The 26,074-nt window shown below is 43.8% G+C and overlaps 1 protein-coding gene across 1 annotated transcript in view; it reads right to left on the bottom strand.

The window, feature by feature from the left end:
• LOC117808778 (hyaluronan and proteoglycan link protein 1-like) overlaps positions 1-22,768 on the bottom strand; it is a 29,471-nt gene extending 6,703 nt beyond the window's left edge. Inside the window, exons 1-5 of the mRNA XM_034678439.1 lie at positions 22,403-22,768; positions 2,889-3,023; positions 2,246-2,409; positions 1,957-2,155; positions 1,260-1,562 (exon numbers count right to left, since the gene is read on the bottom strand). Of these exons, the coding sequence (XP_034534330.1) occupies positions 1,260-1,562; positions 1,957-2,155; positions 2,246-2,409; positions 2,889-2,994 (772 nt within the window). The 5' untranslated portion in view covers positions 2,995-3,023; positions 22,403-22,768. The remainder of the gene's footprint in view (positions 1-1,259; positions 1,563-1,956; positions 2,156-2,245; positions 2,410-2,888; positions 3,024-22,402) is intronic.
• Between the last annotated feature and the right edge of the window lie 3,306 nt (positions 22,769-26,074).

Here is a 26,074-nt window from a genome sequence, read left to right as displayed (position 1 = left end):
TTACTGGTACTTACGATATAATATAATGTAATTTAATGTAATAGAAAATTTAATTCTAATGTGAAAAAGGTTAACTAACAAAAACATCTGTTAACTAAAGGTTTTTATTTGTAAGACTTGAGTTTTATATCTTAAATGTATTTGTTTGATGGAAGTAATATGTTTACTTTAATACAAACTCTGTACTGTCCCTTTAAAAAGGTTGTCTGCTGTGTACCTGTCATGTAAACAGAGTACAACCTAACATGTTTCACTTCCCTGAATGTTATTGGTTGTTTTAGACTCATGTCAACTTTCCTGTATTCTGATTGGACGGGGGGCGGGGCTTAGCGAAATGGAGCGGTGTGTGTGAAAGTGAAAGGAGAGAGGACGTAACGGCGTGAAGCGGGTTAATAGTGACGATTTAAGACTTTTAAACTGTTCAGCTCGGAGAGGGATCATCCTTAAACTTCTTTCAGCTCAGGTGGAGGTGAAATAAAGGACTTTGGGGCTGTTTTTGGCTGTTTTTGGCCGGATGTGAGCAGCAGCAGCTAGCTGAGCTGAGAAGGAAGACTTCCAGGTTCCAATTGTCAGCGCGCGCAGCTTGTCATCTTCCTGACCAGCTTCCTGGTTCACAACAGGGACTCTGAAGACCTGAACCCTGCTCCTGTGAGTACTCTCTGTTTGTTCACACCAAGCAGCAACCTCCAGTCTTAAAATATGAAGTGTTAGAAACTGCAGTTCCTCCAGAATCCACTAGAGGCCGGTGTTAGAAACACCGGAAGCCACATACACACCCATTCAAAGAGAACTATCTTTACAGCAGAAATAAACATGTTTACAGCCTGGTTAAAAAAAACCAGATTTTGGTTTGAATTGCTCATTTCTCTATCGGCACACACTGTATGGGCGTGATTTTATTTACAAGTCATTCATTTAAAAGATATTTAAGCGACAAGTTTTGCCCAAATAAGGGCGTGGCTTCCTTCCCTGACAGGTGGGCACCCTGTAGCTGTTAGCAAAGAGGCTAAAGAGGCTAAAGGTCCAATATGGCGACACCTTATAAGTAGAATTTGAAATGCAGAACTTTTATTGTGACTAAATGTCGATCTTTACTTCATGGTTTTGTTACTTTCTTATATGAAATGCAGTGAGTACTTCCTGTCGAACACACAAGATCTTCCTGGTCAAAGTAGAAGATGTCTGACCCAGCAGCCCCAGGTTTTATTGAGGTACAGTCTTTGAGGGCGACCTGGTTCTGTGAAGTCCAGCAGACTCACCTTTGTAGTGGGAGGTGAAGCAGAACACGTCGTAGTGGTTCTTGTCTTTGTCTCTCAGGCCGTAGTTTCGGACGCCGGGCACCGTGTTCTTCCCTCCGCAGGGTTCTCTGGGGACGTTGATCGGGTACTGAACCGTCCCGTCGCTCAGCCAGCCGGCGTTGCACCAGTCCAGCTTCTCTCTCCACGCGTCGTACAGCTGGTCGAAGGACGCCACGATGGCGTCCTGGTCCCGGCACGCCCGCTCGGCGTCGTAGAAGTTCAGGTTGTAGCGTCCGAGGCGAGGGAAGTACGGGAAGACGATACCTGCGGAGAGAAAGAGAGATGAGTGAGGCCTCGTTTAGCAGGATCTGTCCTCCGGGGGTTTTCGTTTGATCTTGTTATTTAACCTGAGGACTCAAAGTGACGGCAGGTCTCGCTGAGTAAGCACAGCTGTTCCTCCGTCAGCTCGCTGCCAGAGCAGCAGCCTCCGGGCGCTAATGGCTGATTCCCTGGCTGCCCCCTCACATAATGAAGCTGCTGTGACACTGATGTACACTCTGCTTACAGAACAAACTGGCTCCTGATTCCCCCCCCGCCCCCCCCCCCTGCCCCCCCGCCTCGAGCGCTCCCTGCTTCTGATGCTAAAATTATCCCTCCTGCTCCAGCTCCGCCACGCTCAACAGAAACCCTGAAGAGTTCTTCCACCTGACTCCTTTACCTTCAAGATCCAGGGACACCACCACCGTGCCGTCCTCCAGCCCGTCGATGACTTCACATTTATATTTCCCATAATCCTCCAGGGTGAGCTCTGTGATGACCAGAGAGGCGTCCGCCGGGGAGGAGCCTTGCAGGTGGACTCGTCCGTGGAAGGTGCCGTAACTCCTCTTGTGATAGTCCATGGCGACGAAAACATCAACCTGAGGTGAGACGGAGAACGTTCACATGATGTAGTAAAAACAAAGATGGCTGCTACATGTGAGAGACTAACAACAGAGTGAGTGCTGAACCTCTTTCAGGTAGTCTGAGGTCAGTTTGGTCCATTTGATCCTCATCTTGCGATTCGGAGCCAGTGATTGGTCTCTGTGGATCCTGCATGGCAGAGTGGCGTTCCCTCCTCGTCTGGACACGACCTTTGCCTGATCCGCCGTCACTGAGAGGCGAGGGCCGTTTTCTGCAACATGACAAAACACAGTTACCATAATATCCAGTTTAAAGAGCCCACTTTTAAAACCTGTTACATCTAGAAACTGGTGCCAACAACACGGCACTGTTATTTTACCCAGAAGATGGCGCTGTACATGCTTTATCATGGCTAGTGGCGCCACTTTTTCAAACTATAAAACAACTCATAAAACCAACACAGGCTGCAGGATTCTAAACTCCACATGGTGAGAACAACACAGTTTAATAATGACGTGTACAAACAAAGTTTTCATGTGTATGAGCCGAGGAGATAACTCTGTCTCAGAGAGCTAATTATCTCCACATAGCAGCGTTATCACAGAGCCGCAGGACCAGCTGATAAACCAGGAAACAGACGACAGAGCAGAGAGAGAGTCCAGATCGAAAACTCAGAGGACACAGGAGGAGAAGAAGAAACTGTGACAGTGTTTCTGTAGTATATCAGACAGACTAAATCCTCATGCTCACCTGTGACATAGATGGTCCTGGAGTGCTCCAGCTCGGGGAACAGAGTGTCTAAGTCGTTCTGTGCTAAACTCAGAGAGACCAGAGCCCAGATCAGGACAGGAATCATCTTCACTCACCAAACTGAGGGGCCGGTCACTGCAGAGACACAGAGGGACAGAGAGGGACAGAGAGGAGGGGGGTTAGAGCTTTATTATAGACCACAGGAAGAGTCCTGGGGTCCATCTGAGAGCTGTGAGAGAGGATCAGGACCAGGAGGAGGAGGAGCACTTTATACTGACTGTGAACATGTTGAGGATAAATATGAACTTTGAAGAAATTAAGGGGATGATGAAATAAACAAAATGCTTTTATTATAAATTTTAAAAATATGTAACATGTCGACATGACACAAAAATGTTGAAAGTACATTTAAAATAAAAAGCCCCCAAATGTCACAAAATAATTGCAAAATATTACAAAAAGAGATAAAATGTAAAAAATAAAGAAAATTAAAAAAAAAAGACAAATATGGGAATATTTTTCTGACTTGAGCTCAATAAAAAAAAAAGAAAAAATAGGCAGAAAAATTGAAATGAAGTTAAAAAACTCAAATTAAAAAAAAAGTTTAAACTTTAATGTTGTAAAATAAAATAATGAAATGTGTAAAAATCTGAGAAAATACAAATTATACAAATTAAATTATGTAAGAGTTGAAGAAAAGTTTTTAAAAGAGACAAAAGTGTAAAAAAAAAAAAGTGTAAATATAAATAAAGTTTTTGAAGAATTTGAAGTGGACAAACTAAAAAATAATATTGAAAAAAATGCATTGAGAATAAAAGGAAAATAACAAATAAAGTTCAAAATGTTTAAAAAAACAAAACAAAAATGTTGAATGTAAAACATGTAAAAATATTGGTAAAAATGGGGATAAAATGTCAAGAATCATTTCAACACCCAGTGTTATAAAATATATTTTCATACATTTTCAATGTCAAATAAATTCCAAATGTTAAGAATAAAGTTGAATTTAGTCACTGTGTGAAATGAACATTAAAGGGAGTTTTATTGCTTTGATTTTGAGAACGAGGTCAAAAATAGAATAGAAAAATCAAACAGAGGAAGATTTGAGTTTTTCTGCTTCATCTTTAAAGTGCAAAATGAAACCAAGTCCTCCAGCTGTCATATCCTCTCTGCCTAGCCCTGATTCTCCTCCCCTGAAGCAGAGCAGTGTGACCCAGTGTTTCTCTCTGCAGTGCTGCTTCCCCTCTGTGATATCTGCAGGAGAGCAGTCTGCAGCGACTCAGAACATCTGCAGACAAACACTGACAAACACCTTCAAGTCGTCTCATACAGAAACCTGCATGTCACAAACAAAGCACCAAATGTAGTCTGAATCTCACAAACCGGGGCGTCCTGTGAGGCGCTTTGCAGCACAGAGGACACACACACACATCACGAGCTCCACAACAAGATCAACACACACTCAGAGAGGTTAGGATGAATGGCGTACATACGGTGCAGCAAACGTTTCCTGTCATCCAGCAGAGCGAGGAGGCAGCATGTCCCGGTGACACTGACAGTCCACAACTTCAGAGGGAGACTGTGCAGCCACGGTGCAGCGTCACACACACACACACACACACACACACACACACACACACACAAACACACACGCACCTCAGGCTGCATCCACACACACTGCAGCCCGTCCTCTACACGCTCATCCTGAACAGAGAGGCGCTCACGTTTGACTTCAACTTTGGGGATTTGTTTTATGGAGGTCAAAGGCAGACAAAATTCAACTGAAGGCAAAATCAAGAATCAGCTTCTGAACATTTGTAAATATGTTTCATCCTGATGTGAAATGTGTAATTTTCTTGCTTTAAATCAGACATTAAACACACATACTTAAGAATACTGACTGAACAATTTAACATACATTTCTTTTAGTTTGCCCTTTGTCATAAAATGTTAATTCTTTTTAATATGACCCTCCTTGTAGCTGCAGATCTTGCTTTAGAAAAATGGCATTTTTAGATTTTCTTAAAGTCAAAATAATCTTGTGTTACTCTTTTGAAAAGCGGAACGATGAAAATATAATTCTACATCATTTTCTTTGAGACAAAATTCTAAAATTTCAACAAAGACACACAAAACAAAACGGCTAACCACCTACTGAATCGGCTCATTAGGACTCAGGGAGTTGATTCGATTAATGGCAGCGTTGGCCTTCCATAGAAGAATATATGGGTATTTAATAATGCAATGACCCTAAACTTTTAATGTACACTCCTTTATCCTTTGAGCAATGTAAAAATGTGTCAATTTATAATTCTCAGATTAAATTAAGTCTCTGATAAAATCTAAAAAATAACTTTTTTACAATAAATTACATTTTTACCTGTATTTAACTTATGATGGAGACATTAAGCCAATATGTAAACAAATATATACATGCATATAAAAACACAAACCAATTAATGTTTTGTTTTGATTGTTTAAAATTATTTGATTTAAATTTTGGCAACTTTGGACTTCCGTATTTGAAGTGAATTTAATCATAATAACATTTAACAATTTTTTTTACATGAAGTTAATAATTTAAAAAAATACAAACTATTTTTCCCTTAAGTTTATGATCAATAAATGTCCATAAATCAGTTTAGAGATTATAAAAAAATATTTTTCCTGAAGCTGCAGAACATTCTTAAGAAAAACAACATTTTTAAGTTTTCTTTTACCGTCAAAATATTCCAGAGTTACTTATTTTTAAAGTTTTTGGTACAATGCAAACAAGATACAATAAAAGTTAATTCAGCTTCCTTTTAATGGAGATACATCGCCAATATTTAAAAACGTTAATGTTAAAAATAACAATCAACCTTTTCAGCTTATTTGGATCAAACAATCTGATTTTAATTTTGGCCCCCTTGGCCTTCCATAGAAGATTGAGTTTGTCTCTTGTAAGCTTGTGTGTGAGTTCAGAGAGTGTGTGGTGTGTGAGTTCAGGGAGTGTGTGAGTGTGTGAGTGTGTGAGTGTGTGAGTGTGTGAGTGTGTGAGTGTGTGAGTGTGTGGTTAGTCAGCCGGATTGATCCCCCCACACCCCCCTCCCTCTCCCTCTCCCCCTCCACCCTTATCTCCATTCACCATCCCAAACTGCTGATGCTCCGGCCCTCTCTGCCAGGTGGAGCTCCTGCAGTCAGCAGAATAACTCTGCAGCACACACACACACACACACTCACACACACACACCTCGTATCACCCCTCCCTGCCTGAGAATAATCATTACGCATACCGGGACGGGACGGGGGGGGGGTCTGCAGCGATAAGTGGGTGGAGCGGGAGGAGAAAACTGTGATTTGTCCTTTTTGAAGAGGGTGAAAACTTTGAGTGTTCTCTGCAGGAGACGAGGAGCAGCTGAAGTGTGAAATGAGAAGAGAGGAGAGGAGACGGAGGGAGATGAAGATGATGAGATACAGGAGGAAAAGTCTGAAGCAGAGAGGGAGGGAGGGAGAGGAGGAGGAGGAGGAGGAGGTGGAGGAGAGGACTCTGCAGCAGCAGAAATGATGCAGCGAGCTGGAGTTTAATGCTCCATTAACACCGAGTCCTGAACTTAAGTACAGATCTGAAGTCTCTGTGCGGCGCTGGAGTCAGCACATTATATAACCTTTGAACTCCGACTCCGCTGCGTTCCCGTGAGAGCCTCAGAAGTTCAGATCGTACATTCAAACATTCAAAACTTTATGTTTCTGTTGCATGAAGAGACGAACAAACATACCTGGAGTCAGAGCTTCAATCACACATCAGCATCTGGTGTTGTTATAAAACACGGAGCTGTAAACACACTCAGCTGTGAATGATGGAAAACCAACACATGGTGAAGACATCATCAGTGTGTGTGTGATCTCTGGACACACACACACACACACACACACACTGAGCAGATTGTAGATGTGACGGCATTCCTCAGGTCCATCTGTGTGGAGGGTAAACAGCACCGAGGCTTTACAGGCCAGGTGTGTGTGTGTGTGTGTTTCTGTCTGTGTGTGCGTCACCTGTTTGTCCTCAAACTCCGTCTCAGAGTCAGGTGTGAGGACGGACTGAGTGTTTGATGCTGTAACTGTTTGTTTGTGCAGAAGTTTCAACATGCGAGGTAAAAATGGCGTCTCGTTCGGGGTTTCATCGATGACCTTTTGGCTCGAATCCTTGTCAACATCGAGAATGAACCTCATCAAACTCTGGGACCTTGAGATTGTCTATCCTCTGATCCGTCTTCTTCACTTGATTTAAGGAGCATCAGTTACTCAGTAATAAGTACAAGTCAACTAACCGAAGAACAATCAGTCAAATGTGCACAAAATGTCAAACTGCAAAAGCTGCACAACAACAACCTCCATCTTTCCTCCGCTGGTCAACAGCTCCACAATCTGAGAGTGTGAAAACAAACCAGTGAAGCAGCAGAAGGTCAAAAGAAAGGAAAAACAATCAGCTGAAAACACTGAACTGCATTGGGTCTGTGTCGCAACGATGCAGTCAGTGGACACAGGCCCTTACTCCGCCAGCAGCACTTGAATGCATCGCACCACATGTGTTGCAAGCTGTTAGATTTTCAAATGAAGCCTTAAAGAGCTGAGAACAGCAAACTAAAGGAAAGATAAACAAACGTTTGGGTGGAGATCACATCAGTGATTGTGTGACACACATATCTGTCCACATTCAGATCTGAACTGATCCATTATCCCCGAGAGAGGACTCCAGGGCTCCACCCGGTCCCTGATCATCAGGAATCACTGCAGGATGCCAAGTGGGGCCAACACAAACACGACAGACTTTTATTCTGAAGGGTGAGTGAAGAGTGTGCGTGCAGCTAATACTTTCAATAAATAAAGAACATCTTATTGTGATCGACTTATGGCACACTGGACGGTTTCTCTAATCAGAGGAATCCATCAGGGAGTTCACAGATTACATCAGCTGACAGGATCACAGAGTGAGGATTAACTCACTGACTTTAGTTTGCTCTACATCTCAGAAACTTGATGAATCATGCATCATCTAATAAAATCAAGACAGGTGAGTTGTTTATAAATCAGCGAGGTGACATTATACGTCTCTAGTTTCTAAACAACTTGCACCTCTATCTTCAAAAAGCTCCGTCATGCTCTGAAGTATTCTTCTTCGTTGAGTTTTGCTAGCCTGACTTCAGTTGTTGTCTACACTACACTGCTCGACACTGCCCCCATGGTTCCTGGTGGTACTGCAACGTTCAGTCCGAGAACATAAATGCACCTTTAGTCTTTTATCTCAGTTTTCTACAAACAAGACGAAGATGTGTTTGGAATAAAAGCCTGAAGGTCAAAGTGTAATCAGACAACAAGACGATGGTCGACTGTAAACCTCGTCCCTGCAAAAATAAACAAGACTCATGAAGCAGCTCCCTTCAAAGATGCCAAGTTGCTGAAGGCTCCGAGGTTCCTCATTAGTTGGGAAACTTTAAGCTTTCACTTTTTGGCAGGAATCAAGAATAACAACAGAATGAGTGTTTCATAACACACACTGAGGACAAAGAGAACAACAGCCTGAACACAGGGGGAGAATAAAACCAGAGAGGAGTCCACATGAGGTTTCTGACTCTCAACGATCACTGACATGTTTCTCTATCATCCATTCATTCAACACAGATCCATCTGTTACCTTCAGAGAGCTCGGTGTGTCTCTGTGAGTCTGAGGACACAACTTTGGACACAATCACAAGAACCAGGAGAGAACAAACCTCCTCATGACAAAGACCAGCCTGCAGCACACACACCGAAAGTTTCCACTCCATGTTTGGTGGTGTTCTGTTATTTGGTCTCTTCAGAGTAAAAGTAGTTCTGCACTGCGATGCATGCATTACACTGGTGTTTATACGACCTTTGACCTCTTCTGCAAAGCTTTTAGCAAATTCAGGCGTCTAAGTGGAGAGTTTACATCTTGCAAAGTGACTCTGCACACAAAGGAGGGCTGGGTGGTGTTCAAGTGTCTCTGCCACGACTTTGATTTTGCAACACCGGGTTAAAGAGATACCCAACATCAAGACCGGATCAGATCCAGTCCCATCTTCCAGACAGGACTCAGTCTGATCTCATCTTAATCCACCATGAGCAGAGCACTTTGCAGCATTTAGCAAGTTACCGTGGCAAGGACAAACTTCCTTTAACAGGCAGAAACCTCCAGCAGGACCAGACTCATGTTAGACACACATCTGCTGAGACCGTGTTGGAGAGAGGGATAGAGGGAGATGAAGAGAGAGAGAGAGATGATAATGGGGAGACGGATAGTAGTAGTTGTAGCAGCTGGAGTCTGGACCACGTCCACAGCAGCAGAGATCCAGAGGAACCTACGAGACAAGGGAGCTCAGGGACTCCAGAAAGGTCTATATCAGATCGCGATTTAGTTGTAAGGATTTCCACGGTGGAGATTTTTGAAGACTGTTTTATCGTTGACGTGTGATTTTGGGAAACGCTGACGTCTGTTCATGGTATGGTTTGAAGTCATGGTCATGCCAGGTGTATCTGTAAGTTGCACTCTATCTATGAAGCATTAATCACTAAACGTTGATGTGAAGAGGTATCAAGCGTGTCACTCTGTAAACCCGATCTGCTGATACTCGAGGAGTTCCACATTCTTCCCTTGACAAATGGATTCCTGACGCCCGCTGCTTGGAGCCCGTCGTCGTCGTCAGATGTTTATGACGAAGCTGAAAAAGGAGAGAGGGGAGTCACTTGACCCTCACAAACCGTCCTCCAGGAGGAGAACTAAATGAAGTGTGAAACAGCAGAGGCCTTAAAGTCTGACGGAGACCCGAGGGAACACTAACAGAGACGGGATGGAGTTTACGACATGATACAGTGAGCGAGGTGAGGAGGTCTCTGCAGGAGCAGGTCTGCAGGAGCAGAGGTCTGCAGGAGCAGAGGTCTGCAGGAGGAGCAGGGGTCTGCAGGAGCAGGGGTCTGCAGGAGCAGAGGTCTGCAGGAGCAGAGGTCTGCAGGAGCACCTTTCAAAGGCCTGAATGTTCCCTCTTATGGTGGCGATGCTGCTCCACCTGATTAATCTGAGCTGACAGAGACGGTGTGTTTGGAGGGTCTGGACTGTAGCTGAGTGATGCGTGTGTAAAGGTGTGAGTGTGTGAAGTCAACGACTCCATAAATCTGGTCTTTGACTGGGAGTAACTCCATCTGAGACTTTTACAGGCCAGGTGGAGAAAGCATCCATGATCACCTTCCAGGGACGCAGCCTTTGTCCTCAAGTGCACAAGCTGTCCTCGTCCATCCTCCGACTGACTCTTTGTTTCTCTCCTTTAGCAACAAACACCGACAACAACAAACCTTTAAAGGGTCAGTTCAGCTTTTTTAAAGTGTGGTTGTATGAGGAACTTGTGGATAGTAAAGCCTGATTTATACTTCTGCGTCGTAGGACTCTGTACAGGTACTGGAGCTACGCGGACCTCAGGTGCAGGCTTTGTGGTTGCAGAAGTATAAATCAGGTTTAAGTCCATTAGCCTCTGAAGATCCAGGTCAGCTCGGCCCCGTCGTTGAGAAACCGTCTGGAGACCTGGCATGGAGGCTGGGCTGCAGACCGGGTCAGATCTACCTCTTAATTTAGATTGTTTTAAAGAAGTCTGACCCAAACACTGATGTCTGTGTCAGTGTGAGCGTTTGTCAGCGTTTCACTTCGCCTCCAAAAAGCTGCTTTGTTTTTGCACGACTCTCAGACGCGACACATGCATGATCCTCCGCCTGCAGAGCTCTGATCAGCTGTTCCAGTCTGCAGCTTCAACAACACCTAAATTCAACCAAACTACAAAACTGCGTGATCCCAACAGAGACGATGACGTGTGGTTTACTGAGGATACAAGAGGACACATTTATGAGCCCAGGTTTAGAGAGGGAGAACGAGACTCCACGGATGGAAGACGCATGAATGTGACACGTTCTGACTTCAGGAGAGTAAAAACTTCAGAGGGCCTCCAGAATATGTTTTCATGACGTGAGAGGCCTCAGCGGCTCGTGTGTGTGTGTGTGTGTGTGTGTATGTGAGGAAAGAGGCCTCTCATCTCTCAGGCGGGCAGATAAACGTATGGACTCCATTACATGCATGTCAGACTGACATGATGTTGTGAAAAGCAGAGAGGACGTGATATTATATTTCTGTGTCAGAGAGGGACGGTCTCTGTTAGGACCGTAACTGATACCTTCATGAACCATGAAACCATTACTGAGGAGGGGCGCTCTGCTGAGGGTTCAAGCTTCTGAGTTTCCTTTAAAGAGGAACTTCATCCAGAGCTTGAACCTGAGCGTGTTCCAGGTGTTAGGGAGAACTTAAAAGTAGTCTGAAGATGTTAACGTCTCCATGTATGAGTACGGTCTGATAAAGCTCTGAGAGTTTGAAAATGAAACAAATCTGCAGAATGCTGCTCATCTCTGCTGCAGGAAGTCCAAGATGCCAGTCAGCTTCAAAGGCCCCTAAAGTCAGAATATACTCTGGAAGTTGCAGAAACTTTAGTAACCCAAAGCCGGAAATCCAAGATGGCTGCCTCCTACATCAAGAGTCAAAAAGCTGCAACTTAGTCTTGATTTGTGTAAAAAAAATCAACCACACTGATTCTCCTGTGCTGTAGCGAGCAAGCTATCACATCGTGTGTTGTTATCTCTTGGATGTCACGTCATTCCCGGCTCTGACATCCTAGGAACGCACACACTGTCCTCTTCAACTTTCATCTGGCTGAGATGCATTGTGGGTAACGTAGGCAGCAGGTTTTAAAAAGAACATTAGAGGAGTGAAACATGTTGTAGCTCATGAGAGAGGCTGACCACGTCACACGCCTTAACTTTTACAGTGAACATAAACAAATGCAAATCATCTGAAGCTCTCGACGGCATGTAAACAACATTCTAAGAAGCTTTAAAACTGAAGTTTAAAAACTGTTTACAGATGCTGGAAAACTCTTCCTCTGTTTCCATGAGAGCCTGATCTTTGGGTTCCCAAAACCCCCAAAGTGCCTCCGATAGTGAGGCCACCTTGCATCGTAGTTCCTTGACATCCTTATGGGAGTGAATGTAAGACTTGTTGGATATGGAGCGCCTTGTTTTAAAGCTGTAAAAGCTCCTGAATGGTTTCTTTACTCAGTCAAAGAGTCTACAGCAGAGCTAAGGATCTCCAGGAGTGGCAGTGAGCACAAAGTACGGCTGAGGCTAACAGGAACTTCATTACGTTTACACGTTGGTGGAGAAAAACAAACACAAACCTCCACGGTCTGAAAGAGGGCGTTGCAGACATTGTCAGGTTATCTGACAGGCGCTCTGTTTGCAGGACGGATGTAAATTCAGTGTTTGACGTCTCTCTGAACTGATCCAGATTCACTCAGAGAGGTGATAACACAGCAGTCCGGACCCCGGCTGTCACAGCTGGTTGGACGGTTTGACGGTGTAAATAGCAGAGAGGTGGAGGCGCTCTCTTTAATGTGTCGTCCCTTCACACACGCCGTGGCTGCAGCAGCTCAGAGATCTGGAGAACATTTCAGGTCACCCGGCTGACACTTACAAGACCGGGGAACTGATAAGAGGTCAGCTGAGTGACCCTACAGGGATTCAGACTATCAACACCTTGATTTAAATTAAAGAGAGGACGTCTAAGTTCTGTCCCTGAGCGTGAAACTTAAGTTATCAGGTACTTTTAAGATACTTTCAAAATCTCTAGTTATGGCTGCATTGTTATTCTATGGGGCAAATGAAAGTGTGTCCACAGAGAGTTCTTGTTTGTGTCACTGTCTCAGACTGTTAGTCTAAGGGTCTGAAAGGATCCCCACAGAGACGGACCTTTCCTTTGACTCAGAAGTTAAACAGAATAATGTTTAGAAGGAAGCCGAGTAAGAAACAAAACATCAACAGAAGAATAAAGGAAGTAAACAAGACTAAGCTTTCATATCATACAAACGAAAGGTCAAGAGCTATCTGTCCATGTTCTCACTGTTTCACTTCCTTCTCATAAATTTGGGACTTTGTTCTCATAAATTTGGGACTTTGTTCTCATAAATTTGGGACTTTGTTCTCACAAATTTGGGACTTTGTTCTCATAAATTTGGGACTTTGTTCTAAAAAAATTGGGACTTTGTTCTAAAAAAATTGGGACTTTGTTCTAACAAATTTGGGACTTTGTTCTAACAAATTTGGGACTTTGTTCCCCCAAATTTGGGACTTTGTTCTCATAAATTTGGGACTTTGTTCTAACAAATTTGGGACTTTGTTCCCCCAAATTTGGGACTATGTTCTCACTAATTTGGGACTTTGTTCTCATAAATTTGGGACTTTGTTCTAAAAAATTTGGGACTTAGTTCTCACAAATTTGGGACTTTGTTCTCACAAATTTGGGACTTATTCTCACAAATTTGGGACTTATTCTCACAAATTTGGGACTTTTTTCTCACAAATTTGGGACTTTGTTCTAACAAATTTGGGACTTTGTTCCCCCAAATTTGGGACTTTGTTCTAACAAATTTGGGACTTTGTTCCCCCAAATTTGGGACTTTGTTCTCATAAATTTGGGACTTTGTTCTAACAAATTTGGGACTATGTTCTCACTAATTTGGGACTTTGTTCTCATAAATTTGGGACTTTGTTCTAAAAAATTTGGGACTTAGTTCTCACAAATTTGGGACTTTGTTCTCATAAATTTGGGACTTTGTTCTCACAAATTTGGGACTTTGTTCTCATAAATTTGGGACTTTTTTCTAACAAATTTGGGACTTTGTTCTAACAAATTTGGGACTTTGTTCCCCCAAATTTGGGACTTTGTTCTAACAAATTTGGGACTTTGTTCCCCCAAATTTGGGACTTTGTTCTCATAAATTTGGGACTTTGTTCTAACAAATTTGGGACTTTGTTCCCCCAAATTTGGGACTATGTTCTCATAAATTTGGGACTTTGTTCTAACAAATTTGGGACTTTGTTCCCCCAAATTTGGGACTTTGTTCTCATAAATTTGGGACTTTGTTCTCATAAATTTGGGACTTTGTTCCCCCAAATTTGGGACTTTGTTCCCACAAATTTGGGACTTTGTTCTCACTAATTTGGGATTTCATTTGACAAATTTTGGACTTGGTTCTCAAAAAAATTTGAGTTTGTTCCCACAACTTCGGGACTTTATTCTCAGAAGTTTGGAACTTCATCCTCACTAATGTTTAGCTTTATAATCTTAATAATGTGCTTCTCTGTCCTCACAGATTTGTGACTTTTATTTGGGAGTATAACTCTTCTCCCCTGGCTCAGTTTATAAGAACTTTCGGTGGATGAATTTGAATAGGTGTGTCATGATAATGTTGCAGTCATTCCCACCTGTGTTTTTGCTGCTGGCTGAATCATTTCTGATCCTTTTTGCATATATTAGTCATATAAAAACCACCGTCTATAAAAAGGGCTGAGGTTTATTAAATACTGGAGTTCCCCGTATTAATACAGTGAAACATGGAGGGGAACTTTTGTGTCATTCTTAAAATAAAACCGCCCTGTCAGACACGTGGAAACCTCCCCTCACCAACCACACACAGACTTCATTTTAAGTGAGTTTAAACCCAGCCTGGCGTTGGAGTGGGTATTTCCTCCTTGCAGAGCTTGTCATGGCGTGCTGCCTTCAGACTGAAGCAGGAGAGCTTCAGCGTCTCTTCACAGGACCGGACTCTACAGCTGGATCAGGTCTCAGCAGCTGTGGGACAACCTGCTGTGGAAAAGTCGACCTCGCCAAACACGCAACGCGGCCTCCGACACTTCTGAGAGCTCGTATGTATTTGTGTGTGGGTGCGGTAGGAAGTGATGGGTGGGGTATTTACCGTGCACACAGGCTCCGGTATTCACAAACGGCTCCGTCAGGTTCATGTATGTTTTCCTCTGAGGTTAGAGAGGTGGGTTCAGACCGGTCCACAGCACTACCTTCACCTACACGTCACGTCACACCACCATGTGGGCCACAAAGAGTCCTCAGTGTGAGCACAGAGCGGCTGTCACGGCAGGTGTGGCGACCTGCGGTGCAGCTGGAGCGGGAAGACTGCTTAAGGGCGTCCAATCAGAACGCTGGATTCATGAGGAACACATCAGACGGTTTGTACTGAATCTGAAGAAGTCCTCGTGACCTCAGCTCTCCGTACGTGACTCTGTGAGGATTCATTAAGATCCAACTTTACGAGGGTTACGTCAAACTTTAAAAATAGACAAACATCACGACAGCGAAGCTTTGGCGCAGAGTCAACGCAGAGGACTAAACCAGGACCAGGGTGGGTCCTTCTGAGGGGTCGGTGGATAGATCCGGGAGGTCATGAGACAGAAAGATGTCTATGGGGGGGGGAAAAGGAGAATCTGTCCCTGAATGATGGTTTCTGCAGAGCTTAAATAAAACCTCTGATCTTCAACATACGACACTTTAAAGAGCAGGTAATCTCTGCTGTCCCCCCTCACCCTCCTCCCCCCCTGTGAGAGCTGGATTTATGACTCCCCCTCTCTCCTCTCTGTTACCTCTCTGTTACCTGCTGCCCTGACCCTGAGCACAGCTTTACTGTTAAAACCTCGCCCGGCTCTGCATCCCAGCATGCACTCTGTTTTCTGAAGCAGTGTGATCGTTAGAGGCCGTGTTTATGTGAGGTTTTATCTCCTCTTTATTCCCCTGCTCAGAGAGTCAGGGGTGAGAGCCGGAGGTCAAAGTTCAGCAGTGGTCAGAGGCGAGGGGTACAGATGATATTAAACAGGGTAATGACGGCAGCTTTAGGGTGACGTCTCGTTTCCTGGACGTCGTCTCTCTGGGGATCAACGGGGGACAATATAGTAAACAAACAGTCTTTATCCAGAGATTCTTACTCCTGTTTCAGGGTCAGCATGGGGAACCAGAACTCAACATCACTTCCTGGTTTCCACCATCTGAACACTAGAGTGTCAAACTGTCTCTAAGTATGTTTCTTCAATATCTGGTTCTGCTGTTAAACCTTCACTTTGGACATTTGATGCATGAATCTGACCATTAAACCTGCGTACAATAACTCTTAAAACCCCTAAATCCCATCACTGTCCTTGCATGCTTTTGACATTTCCTCTCCTGGCATGCTCTCAACTAGGAACACCTAGTGCTCACCAAATACTCTCAGGGTGTTAGCCGACTAGTCTAAACCATAGACTGTATAAAACCTGGAAGTAGTCTGTGTGACGTCACCAATCTGAAGCCTATCGTTGGCGGACGCCATATTGAAAATGTTAACTCAACCTAACTTTGGTCTACCTCACGAAGCAAAGAGGTGGCATTGGTTTCATGATTTGGATCCTGATGGCAGGGATAGGTTGGTGTTTTCCCAGGTTTACTCTGGCTGTAGAAAGCATGTATTGATTACCATCAGGACATCAAGATCATTTTAACCAGTAGAACAAAAAGTGGATCTAAATCTGAACACCAACCCCAGCTTTAATTAAGCCACGCCTCTAATTATGCACAACTTGTACGTCTTATATCTTAAAAAATGCCGAGTTATAAATAAACTCTCCCCCGGTACAGTGTGTGCCGACAGAGAAATTACCTCTTCAGACTGAAACTGTTTTTTGAACCAGGCTGTAAACATGTTTATTTCTGCTGTAAAGATCATCTTCTTTGAATGGGTGTGGATGTGGTTTCCTGTGTTTCTGCAGCCAGCCTCTAGTGGACGCTCAAGGAACTGCAGTTTAAACACTTCCACATCGGCTCCCTATTTTAAAATGGGAGGTTTCTGCTTGGTGTTGTGAGTTTGATACGCATCACACCAGTCGAGTTAACCTGACACATCCTTCAAACAACTGTATCTCTTTTTTCTGAATCAAAATACGCCAAACGAGATGCTTCCTGTCATCCATGATTGTTTACAACCTTGAGTAGTCGTCCTAAACAGGAGCTACAGCTCAGACACAACATCTGCCCCTATATCAGGCATGCATAACTAAGATATTAATCACTCTTTCAACCAACAAGTAATTCTGGTGTCGACTAGCAAGGTTGAGGATGTTTAATCCTGCTGCATTTCTTCTGTAACTTGCTTCCTAAACTCCGGGGAAACCAGTCACTGCTAGTCGACGTAAGATGCATCACTACCACTGCAACAATGAGGGAGTGTCACCCTTCTATTATGTTGAAAAAAAAATACATTCATTATGTTGCGGGTCATTTTGACCCGTACTGTGAAAATCCACTCAAAAAAGTAAAAAAAACAGGTTAAACCAAAAACAAGTCTAATTTATATCATATAAACATTTAGAAAAGAGACATGCAATACATTTTTAATCCAACACTATACTAAAGAACTATTTAGTTCATGTTTTTTTTAGTGGCTTCATGTCTTCTCTTGTGCTCAGAGATGCATCTTTGTGCATTGTGCTCATTACAAGAACATTCTTGTTTCTCTTTGGGGCAGTATGAAACAAATGTTGCTTTCTCAGTGAAAACACATTTCCTTGGTTTTCATCTGATGGAGAGACAAAGCAGACTCGTCCTCTGAATCCTCCTCATCGTAGGAAAATTGACAATCTGGATCATCAATAACATTGTCCTCAGTCTCTGAAAGATCCTCTGTCTCTGAAAGATCCTCAGTCTCTGAAAGATCCTCTGTCTCTGAAATCTCTTCCTCTGTATCACTATCCCAGTTCAAAGTCTGTGATAAAGCTTCTTCAGCTGTAATCCTTCTGGAGCTCATGTTTGGTGTTTGTCAAAGAGATGACATGAGAACAGTGAAAAGGACAAGGGAGAGAAAGTTCCTCCTCTACACACACCTGGGTCTCTGGGTCTGAATGAATATTCAAAGGCACTCAAAAAAAGGTACATAAAAGAGAGACATTACCCCTAATTACCCACATTAAACAGTCCCTCCAGGATTTCGCGGGATTTTTTTGTGATTGTTGCGTCCCCAAAAAGCCTGAATTTGCGACAGCTTTTTGAAAAAATTGTGAAAGTTGCGATTATTTTTTTTTGCTTTTGTCCCCCAATAACATCTCAGAGGCAAGTAAATACGCTAAATTACAGTTGTTTTTAGAAAACATTCTTGATGTGGCCACTGACTGTATTTTGATTCTCTTGATTCACAGAAAAATGCCATGAAAGGGCTGTATTGCACATTTACGACGGTCCCTGAATGCACCTCGCAGCGACTGATGCACAGTCAGTTCACGGCACTCTGAAATTAATCTGCATCTTTGATGACGAGGAGTTGATCAAAACTTACTGAATGTGTCTGATGTTTCACCAAACTGGATTAAATCAAGCTGGAGACGCAGAGCTTTTTACGGTAACCACGGCAACAACGTCAAACATCAAATAGTAAACAGATGTCCTCTCTTTTCACCCGTTCTCTGTGCGTGTTTTGTTGCTGAAAAGTGCCGATCAAGGGAGGACTTATGTTTATGTTCCAAGGAAGTCAAATTGATGACAAACCCGATGACGTGCAGGGGCTGAGATTGAGGTAATTGGTCAAATTTGCGGGAAAGTTGCGGTGATTGTAAAAAATTGCAGGGCCGCGAAAAAATCGCGCTGATTGGTTGAATTTGCGTTGATAGTTGCGATCGCGAAATCGCAACTTCCTGGAGGGACTGATTAAAGCGTCTGGGTCAAAATGACCCTTAACATCAGCTTTGTATTTAAACTCTGCACAGACATTCCACTACACATCAAAGAGTCCAGATGTTACACACCAGTTCATGACCCTAGATGAGGAAAAGTCCCAAAGTTTCATGAAGAAAAAGAAAGGATAAGCAGTTGGTCAACACAAAAACTGAAAAGGGTCAAATTGACCCGTAACATAATGTAAGGGTTAAAGCTCCTGCAAACTAAAAATAAGGATAGATCTACCTTAGAGTGACGGGCTTTATCTGCACTGTTGGAGCTCTGGAGGTAAAGCTGTGAATGTATCAGACATCCACATTTTCTAAACATGGAAAAGTTCAGAAACTGTCTTCATGAAGGTGTGTGCTTCACGAATAACCCTGAAAACACACACACACACACACACACACACACACACACACACTGAGTGTTTAGAGTAACGTTTCCTCTGAAGCTGCAGCCGGTGGACGGCAAACACTTTACTCAACACTCACTTCTATTCATGAGGAGGAAACAGAGCCGTCCTCTCAATGAACACCTCGTTCTGCTCACAACACAAAAACACACACGCATGTTGTGTCCCCATCAGCAGCCATTTACACAGATTGGAGCTGACTGCGTGTGTGTGTGTGTGTGTGTGTGTGTGTGTGTCGCTGCAGAGAATACATCCCCCCTTTTCATTCAGAGGCCTGACACTGCGGGCCTCAGTGTGTGTGTGTGTGTGTGTGTGAGGTGGGGGTCAGGGTGGAGCCGCTCAGTCTAAGCCAGCACACAGAGCGGGGTTGTTGGTCCCCGCGTGTCGCCCGTGGCGGCCCCTCCGTGTTCTCGCTGCACAACACGCTCGACCACAACTATGAGCGCGCTCGCAAACATGATGGACGGCGCTGACAGACGGCGAGGGATCGACAAAAACCTCAGTTTATTGAGCGCCGCGGAGGCAATTTCACACGCCGGTTATCCACAAGACTGACAGGGAAGAGAGGCGCGTTGCGACAGGCCAAGAAAGCAATCAATCAAATCCAATGATGTGAGAAATGCAGAGTGAAGATGTTGTTTACTCAGGAGTGAAATGTGAATGTGTTCAATCAGAGAGCTTAAAGGAAAAGATCCACATGTGTTTACAATAAACATGAAGCTTAGCTTAGCTTAACTTAGCTTAGCTTAGCATAAAACTGAAAACATGAGGTGCAATGGTTCCTCTTTGAAGACACAAATAATACAGCCACACACATCTTACAACAGGAGCAGTAAAAAGTCTTACTCTGTGTTCACACTAAGCAGCAATGTTTGCTGTCCATAATGATGCTAATCTGGGAGTCCCAAAAACTGCAGTTCCTCAAATGTCCACCAGAGGCCAGCTCCAACAGTAAATCAGTCCCCATAGACCTCCATGTTAAAATGTTACAGCAGAAACAAACAAGTTTGGGTCCACTTCGCCGTCTGAGCTGGAAGTTAATCAGAGTCAGCTTTTCCAATATGGCCGCCACCATCGTTGGGCTTCATCACGCCTCCTCAGGAGTCCATTAGTGACGTCACTGAGACTACAAAGCAAACATTCACCTCTTCATGTCACCTGTGCCGGTTTGAGAACACGATCAGGAGAACATTCACCTTTCCAAATTCATAATCTAACCAAACCAGAGGAGGTATCTCTGCCTCATGACATCTTAAAATCCTCCTCCTCCTCCATGACCTGTGTCTGGATTAACTTCACTCTGCTAGCTGAGCTGAGGCTCTGCTTACATCAGAGCTTCTCAGGCTGATGCCAAGAATTGGGCAATGAATAAGAAGTCAACATCCATGAGCATGAGAAGGAGAACAACGCAGATTAGTGTATTCATAACACTGGTTTATTTTCTGTGATGAATTCATCATGTTTTCTTCTTTGCATTGACTTCAACACTACAGTATAAAGTCCCTGCTCATTGTAAAAGCACAACTGATGTGGATTGAGTAAACAACAACAACAACAACAACACAGATTAGTGATGGGAACTCAGGCTCAGCTTATTGAGCTCCATAAAGACTCTAAATCAGACATTTGTAGCAACGTTTGGACCTCTGACTGATTTCTGTGTGAATGTACTTCACTTTAATAATTAAATGTAATTATAATAAACAGTATCACTCCCAGAATAACTTCACTACTGTGTAATAAATGGACGTAGTCTCCCTGACGTCACCCATCTGTGTCTGAAGCCGATCATCGGTGGGCGCCATATTGGAAATCCTGAACTCAACCTAACTTCTGTGGAGCTACTGAGGTAAAGAGGCGGGGCTTTAGCCTCCTCGCTAACAGCTACAGTGTGCCCGCCTGTCAATCAAGTCAGCTATGCCCTTATTTGGGCAAAACTCGTCACTTTAATATCTTAAAAAATAAACTGTTTTCTGACCCAGGCTGTAAACATGTTTATTCTAAAGATCGTCTCTTTGAATGGGTGTGTATGTGGTTTCCTGTGTTTCTGCAGCCAGCCTCTAGTGGACACTCGAGGAACTGCAGATTTAACACTTCAGCATGGGCTTCATATTTTAACACTGGAGGTTGCTGCAAGGCCTCTGAGCACCATCATCGCCCCGCCCCCCTGCATCTGATTGGTCGCTCAGTCAGTGTGTGGTGTGCAGGATCATCTTTTTAATAGATCACATATTAAACAAAGATTCTATTAAATATCAACAGAAAGGAGAAAAGGAAACCACTCATATTGTAAAACCGAGTCGTTTGAACTATGCAACTCCAGTTAAAGTTCTTCATTCATGCAGGATGTGATTTAAATTACTCTATTAAAGGATGAAGTATCCATGTAAGCACCGTTTAATGTCCCAGACTTGTGTTTTTTATGGATAAGGATGTGTATACAAATAAAAAGACATCAAATAACCAAATCTGTGTACTCCAGTTAATCCTCTATCCTGCACAATCAACTGAGTCTGATCATCCTCCAGTGGACCCCGTGTCAGGACCTCGACATCATCAAGCATTCCAACATGAAACCAGAAATCCTAAAACATGAGAGTGTGTCGCAACACTCATCAACTTCACCTGAAACATCCTTTCACTTCTCTTTCCACAACATTTCCATAAAACATGCACCACAAACACACACACACACACACACACACACACACACACACACACACACACACACACAGCAGGTCTGCCTGAAGGACGGCTTCACTGAGTCTGACTCAGAATAATCCGAGGCTCTGATCGTAAATCTTCACGTTTCAGAGAATTCACTTAATCTGTTAAAGTTTGTCAATCAGGAGGAATCCAGCCCAACCACCAAAAACAACAACAACACAACAAGCAACACATTATAATAAACAATCTCTTTCTGACTCATATTAGTCACAAAGTTCAGGATTTAGATTTAAAAAAATATGTTTTTGATGTTGAATTGTTTCCTGATGAATCACAGAATCACTGACTGATGCTTTAATTGAATAAAACATGCAGTTATTGCTCTAATGCAGTTTTAATCATCATTTTAATATAATCTACACATGATTATTGTTTATTATAACTGCTTATCAATTACTTTTCTTTCCTTTTCCCTGATTTTTTCTAACATTCTAACTCTCCCCTTTTTTTTTGCACAAAAGTTGAGCACTACTTTATTAAATTATCATTATTTTTAATTCTCAGTATTGTTCCAAGACTTGAAGGTCCTCTCATGCTGCAGTTATTCCAATAAACGGAGTTAATCATGAAGCATTGTGGTTTAGAGTCCGAGTGTTCCCTGCGCGTCCTCTCTGACTCTGACTCCTCTCTCCAAAGAAGGCAGAGAGCCAAGGAGAGAGAAGTGTTCTAATAACTCCACCAAACAGCACAAAGACTCACAGGAGGAGAACAGAATGTCAAACACCCTGAAAGTCCTCCTGTAAAGATGAAAACCTGTACCTGCTCAGAGCGCTGCGTCGCGGTGGGGTCTCTCCTCTCAGGCGGTCAGGACGCGGAATGAAGCGCGGCACGGTGACGCACGTCAAGGTATCTACAGGACGCAGGAGGCGCGGTGGATGTTTGCAGTCTCTCCTGAAGGAACACAAGAGTGGCACGAGCAGGGAACAGGCGCACTCCTCCTCGTGAGTGTGAGTGTGTGTATGTGAGGAGTCTGCGCTCTGACGCACGCAGGTGAAATCTTTAAACGCCGCGCGCAGCTCCGGTCAGACCTGCAGGACTTTATTTCCACATCTGTTGCTCCAAACTGGGTGAAATCATGAGTGTGTCCCCGGGTCCAGATCTCTGACACACATCCCTGCAGAGGAAATCCAGCGGGCCTGATGTGGATCAGCAGTCTCTCTGGATTGTTGTTTTTAAGTCCCGAAACAAAGGAGGACCCCAGCCCCTGCTGCTCAGAGTGAGACAACAAGCTGGATCTGACAGCTGCTCCTCCTGATTCAGGATTCCCTCAGGCTCATAAAAAAGCTCCCAAAGTGCATCCGCCTACAAAGGTTTACAGAAAACACCTGTGACAGTCAGAGGACTCTTCACAGCCGCTGAATGTTTATTTTAATCCTCATTTTAAGACTTTTAGAAGAAACACACTGGGGTGGTGTTGAAAGTTTTGGGCTCAGGAGAGCAGAAATAGGAGTAACCTTGTCCCTGGTGTGTTGCAACAAGCAGGATTTACTAATCTATCTGGAGAACTTGAACCTGAATCTGCCCCAAATGCAATAAAGAGAGAGTCTGATGTAAACAGAGCAGCAGCAGGAGTTTAGAAACTCTGAGGTCATGAGGCAGAGCGGCCCACCGGCTCCCTCCTCTCTGCTGTTTGTTTTTGTTCCCCAAGTTTTTATTTATTTATTTACTGAACAGTCTATTTGTGTTTTAGTGAGCAGGTCTACATCAACAAAGACCCAACATCAAGACCGGATCAGATCCAGTCCCATCTTCCAGACAGGACTCAGTCTGATCTCATCTTAATCCACCATGAACAGAGCACTTTGCAGCATTTAGCAAGTTACAGTGGCAAGGACAAACTTCCTTTAACAGGCAGAAACCTCCAGCAGGACCAGACTCATGTTAGACACACATCTGCTGAGACCGTGTTGGAGAGAGGGATAGAGGGAGATGAAGAGAGAGAGAGAGAGATGATAGTGGGGAGACGGATAGTAGTAGTTGTAGCAGCTGGAGTCTGGACCACGTCCACAGCAGCAGAGATCCAGAGGAACCTACGAGACAAGGGAGCTCAGGGACTCCAGAAAGGTCTAAGAAAAGAGAGAAGAGAGGGAGACCAGAAGAAAGGAAAAGAGGAGAAGAAATGGGGAAGAAAGGATAGAAGGAAAGGACGGGATAAGAAAAGGAGACATAAAGGATGAAGAAACATGGAAAGAACAAAGAAAGAAAGAGAAGGAAAGAAGGAAGGAAGAAAGAAAAAAGGAAGGAAGGAATGAAAGGAAGAAAGAAGGAAGGAAAGAAGGAAGGAAGGAAAGGAAGAAAGAAGGAAGAAAGAAAAAAAGGAAGGAAGGAATGAAAGAAAGAAGGAAGGAATGAAAGAAAGAAAGAAGGAAGGAAAGAAAGAATGAAAGAAGGAAGGAAGGAAAGGAAGAAGGTAGGAAGGAAGTAAAAAAGGAAGGAAGGAATGAAAGAAAGAAAGAAAGAAAGAAAGAAAGAAAGAAAGAAAGAAAGAAAGAATGGAGGAACGAAAGAAAGAAAGAAAGGATGAATAACAGACCCCAAAAAAGGAATCTACAGCAGAGATCCAGAGGAACCTACGAGACAAGGGAGCTCAGGGACTCCAGAAAGGTCTATGGTTAGTAACTTTAATGGGACAGGAAGAGTTAAAGTGAGAGACAGGCAGAGAGAGGAGAGAGAGGGAAAGACAGGATCCCAGTGTGTCAGTCTAAGCCTATAGCAGCAGAACTAAGTTACAGTGACAAGGACAAACTTCCTTTAACAGGCAGAGACCTCCAGCAGGACCAGACTCATGTTGTATATGTGTTTTTATTCATATATTGAATGCACTGCAGACGTTCTTCCTCCTGACTCAGGTGGATAGAATGTTCTTCACCATCTGCTCAGTGACCTCTCTGACGTGGGACTGGTTGTGTTTCCACTGTGTGATATTTCAAAAGTTAAGGATCTAATACTTTTCCATCATTTGAAGACAATACTTTGTTGTTTTCTTTCTCCTGATTGGATTGAGAGTCTGAATCCTGCAGAGCTCACTCTGCCAGGCTCTGAACAGAGACACACCTACACTGACTCAGACTTCAGAAAATCAGGCATCATGTAAACAGAGATTTAGAAACATCTCTCTGAATGTCAAACAGGAATCAAAACCACGTTTCAAAGTTTGCATGTTGAGGATTGAGGAGGCGTGTCCTCGCTGAAGCCCCGCCCCTGTGTTTACATGCATGGATCCAGCCCTGCACATTAATGAGGAACAGTTCTGGGTGTTGGGTTTGTCTCCGCTCAGACGAACCGCACGCTTTCACAACACATCCACCCTGAGGATTCATGACTCTCATTATCACATTCCCCCTCTCTCTCTCTCTCTCTCTACATCTCTCTCTCTCTATCTGTGCTCTTCACCTGATCCACGTCCTCTCTCTGACCCTCCTGTCCTCTTTAATCCATCTCTTCTGTTGTTTTTGGGGCACAGGGAGTCTTCACTGGGAGGATTTCACATCATGAAGGAAACACAGTGAATGATCTGAGTTTATATGTGAGTTTTTCCTCTCCTTGTTTCAGGCTTTGTTTGAGTTTGTTACCCTGCTAAACCATAAGAGGGTTCAATATCTATGAAAGTCAGGGTCCTGGTGGCCTAGCGCAGGGGCCAAACTTTTCAGCCCGTGACCAAGGAGGTCCCGACCCACACATTGGGAACCCCTGGCCTAGCGGTCCAAGTGCCCCACAAATAGAGGCTATAGTCCTCGTCGCCGGTTCGACTCCCGGCCTGCCGACCATCCACTGCATGTCTTCCCCCACCCTCCACTCCCCACACTTCCTGTCTCTCTTCAGCTGTCCTGTCAATAAAGCCCAAAAATATAACTTTAAAAATGAAAACTATCTATGAGAGTGAGAACTATCGAATGGTATCACCTCAGCCAGGTCTGCAGTCCGGTTCAGGTCCCCCCCTGGAAGAGGACTCTCTCTCAGACCTAAGCTCTGCAAAGTGGAAGCATTCAGGTGCAGCGCTCACGTGTCCGTAGACTCTGTGCGTCTGCAGACTTCTGGACCCGTCATGAAGAAGAATCCAGGTGATCAGCGCTCTCTCAGGTCTGCGTCCTTCAAAAAACCACATCCCCTCTCTGAGACTCATTAAGTCCGGAGGAAGATTTACTCTGAGTGGATCCTCTTGTTCAGCCGTTACAGCTGACAGACTGATCGCTGACCTTTCCAACCTTTTACGACTTTGACCTTCTGCTGGAAGCTCGCTGACCGCGACCATGAGCAGTTAGCGGGGCGGTTTTAGCCGAGTGAGCGGGAGAGACCAGATACCTGAGGCCAATCAATACACAGCATCTGATTTAGTGTTTTAAAGCAGCTCAAAGTGACACCACTCTTTGCTCCACATGCTGTTTTAAACAGGTTATCATATAAAAGAACTTTACAGTCTGAATGTCTGTT

The sequence above is a fragment of the Notolabrus celidotus genome, unplaced genomic scaffold (genome assembly GCF_009762535.1).
Source record: "Notolabrus celidotus isolate fNotCel1 unplaced genomic scaffold, fNotCel1.pri scaffold_150_arrow_ctg1, whole genome shotgun sequence".
Taxonomy (NCBI): Eukaryota; Metazoa; Chordata; class Actinopteri; order Labriformes; family Labridae; genus Notolabrus; species Notolabrus celidotus.
Note: the sequence above shows the minus strand (reverse complement) of the source record. Positions and strands in the feature narration are given on the sequence as shown.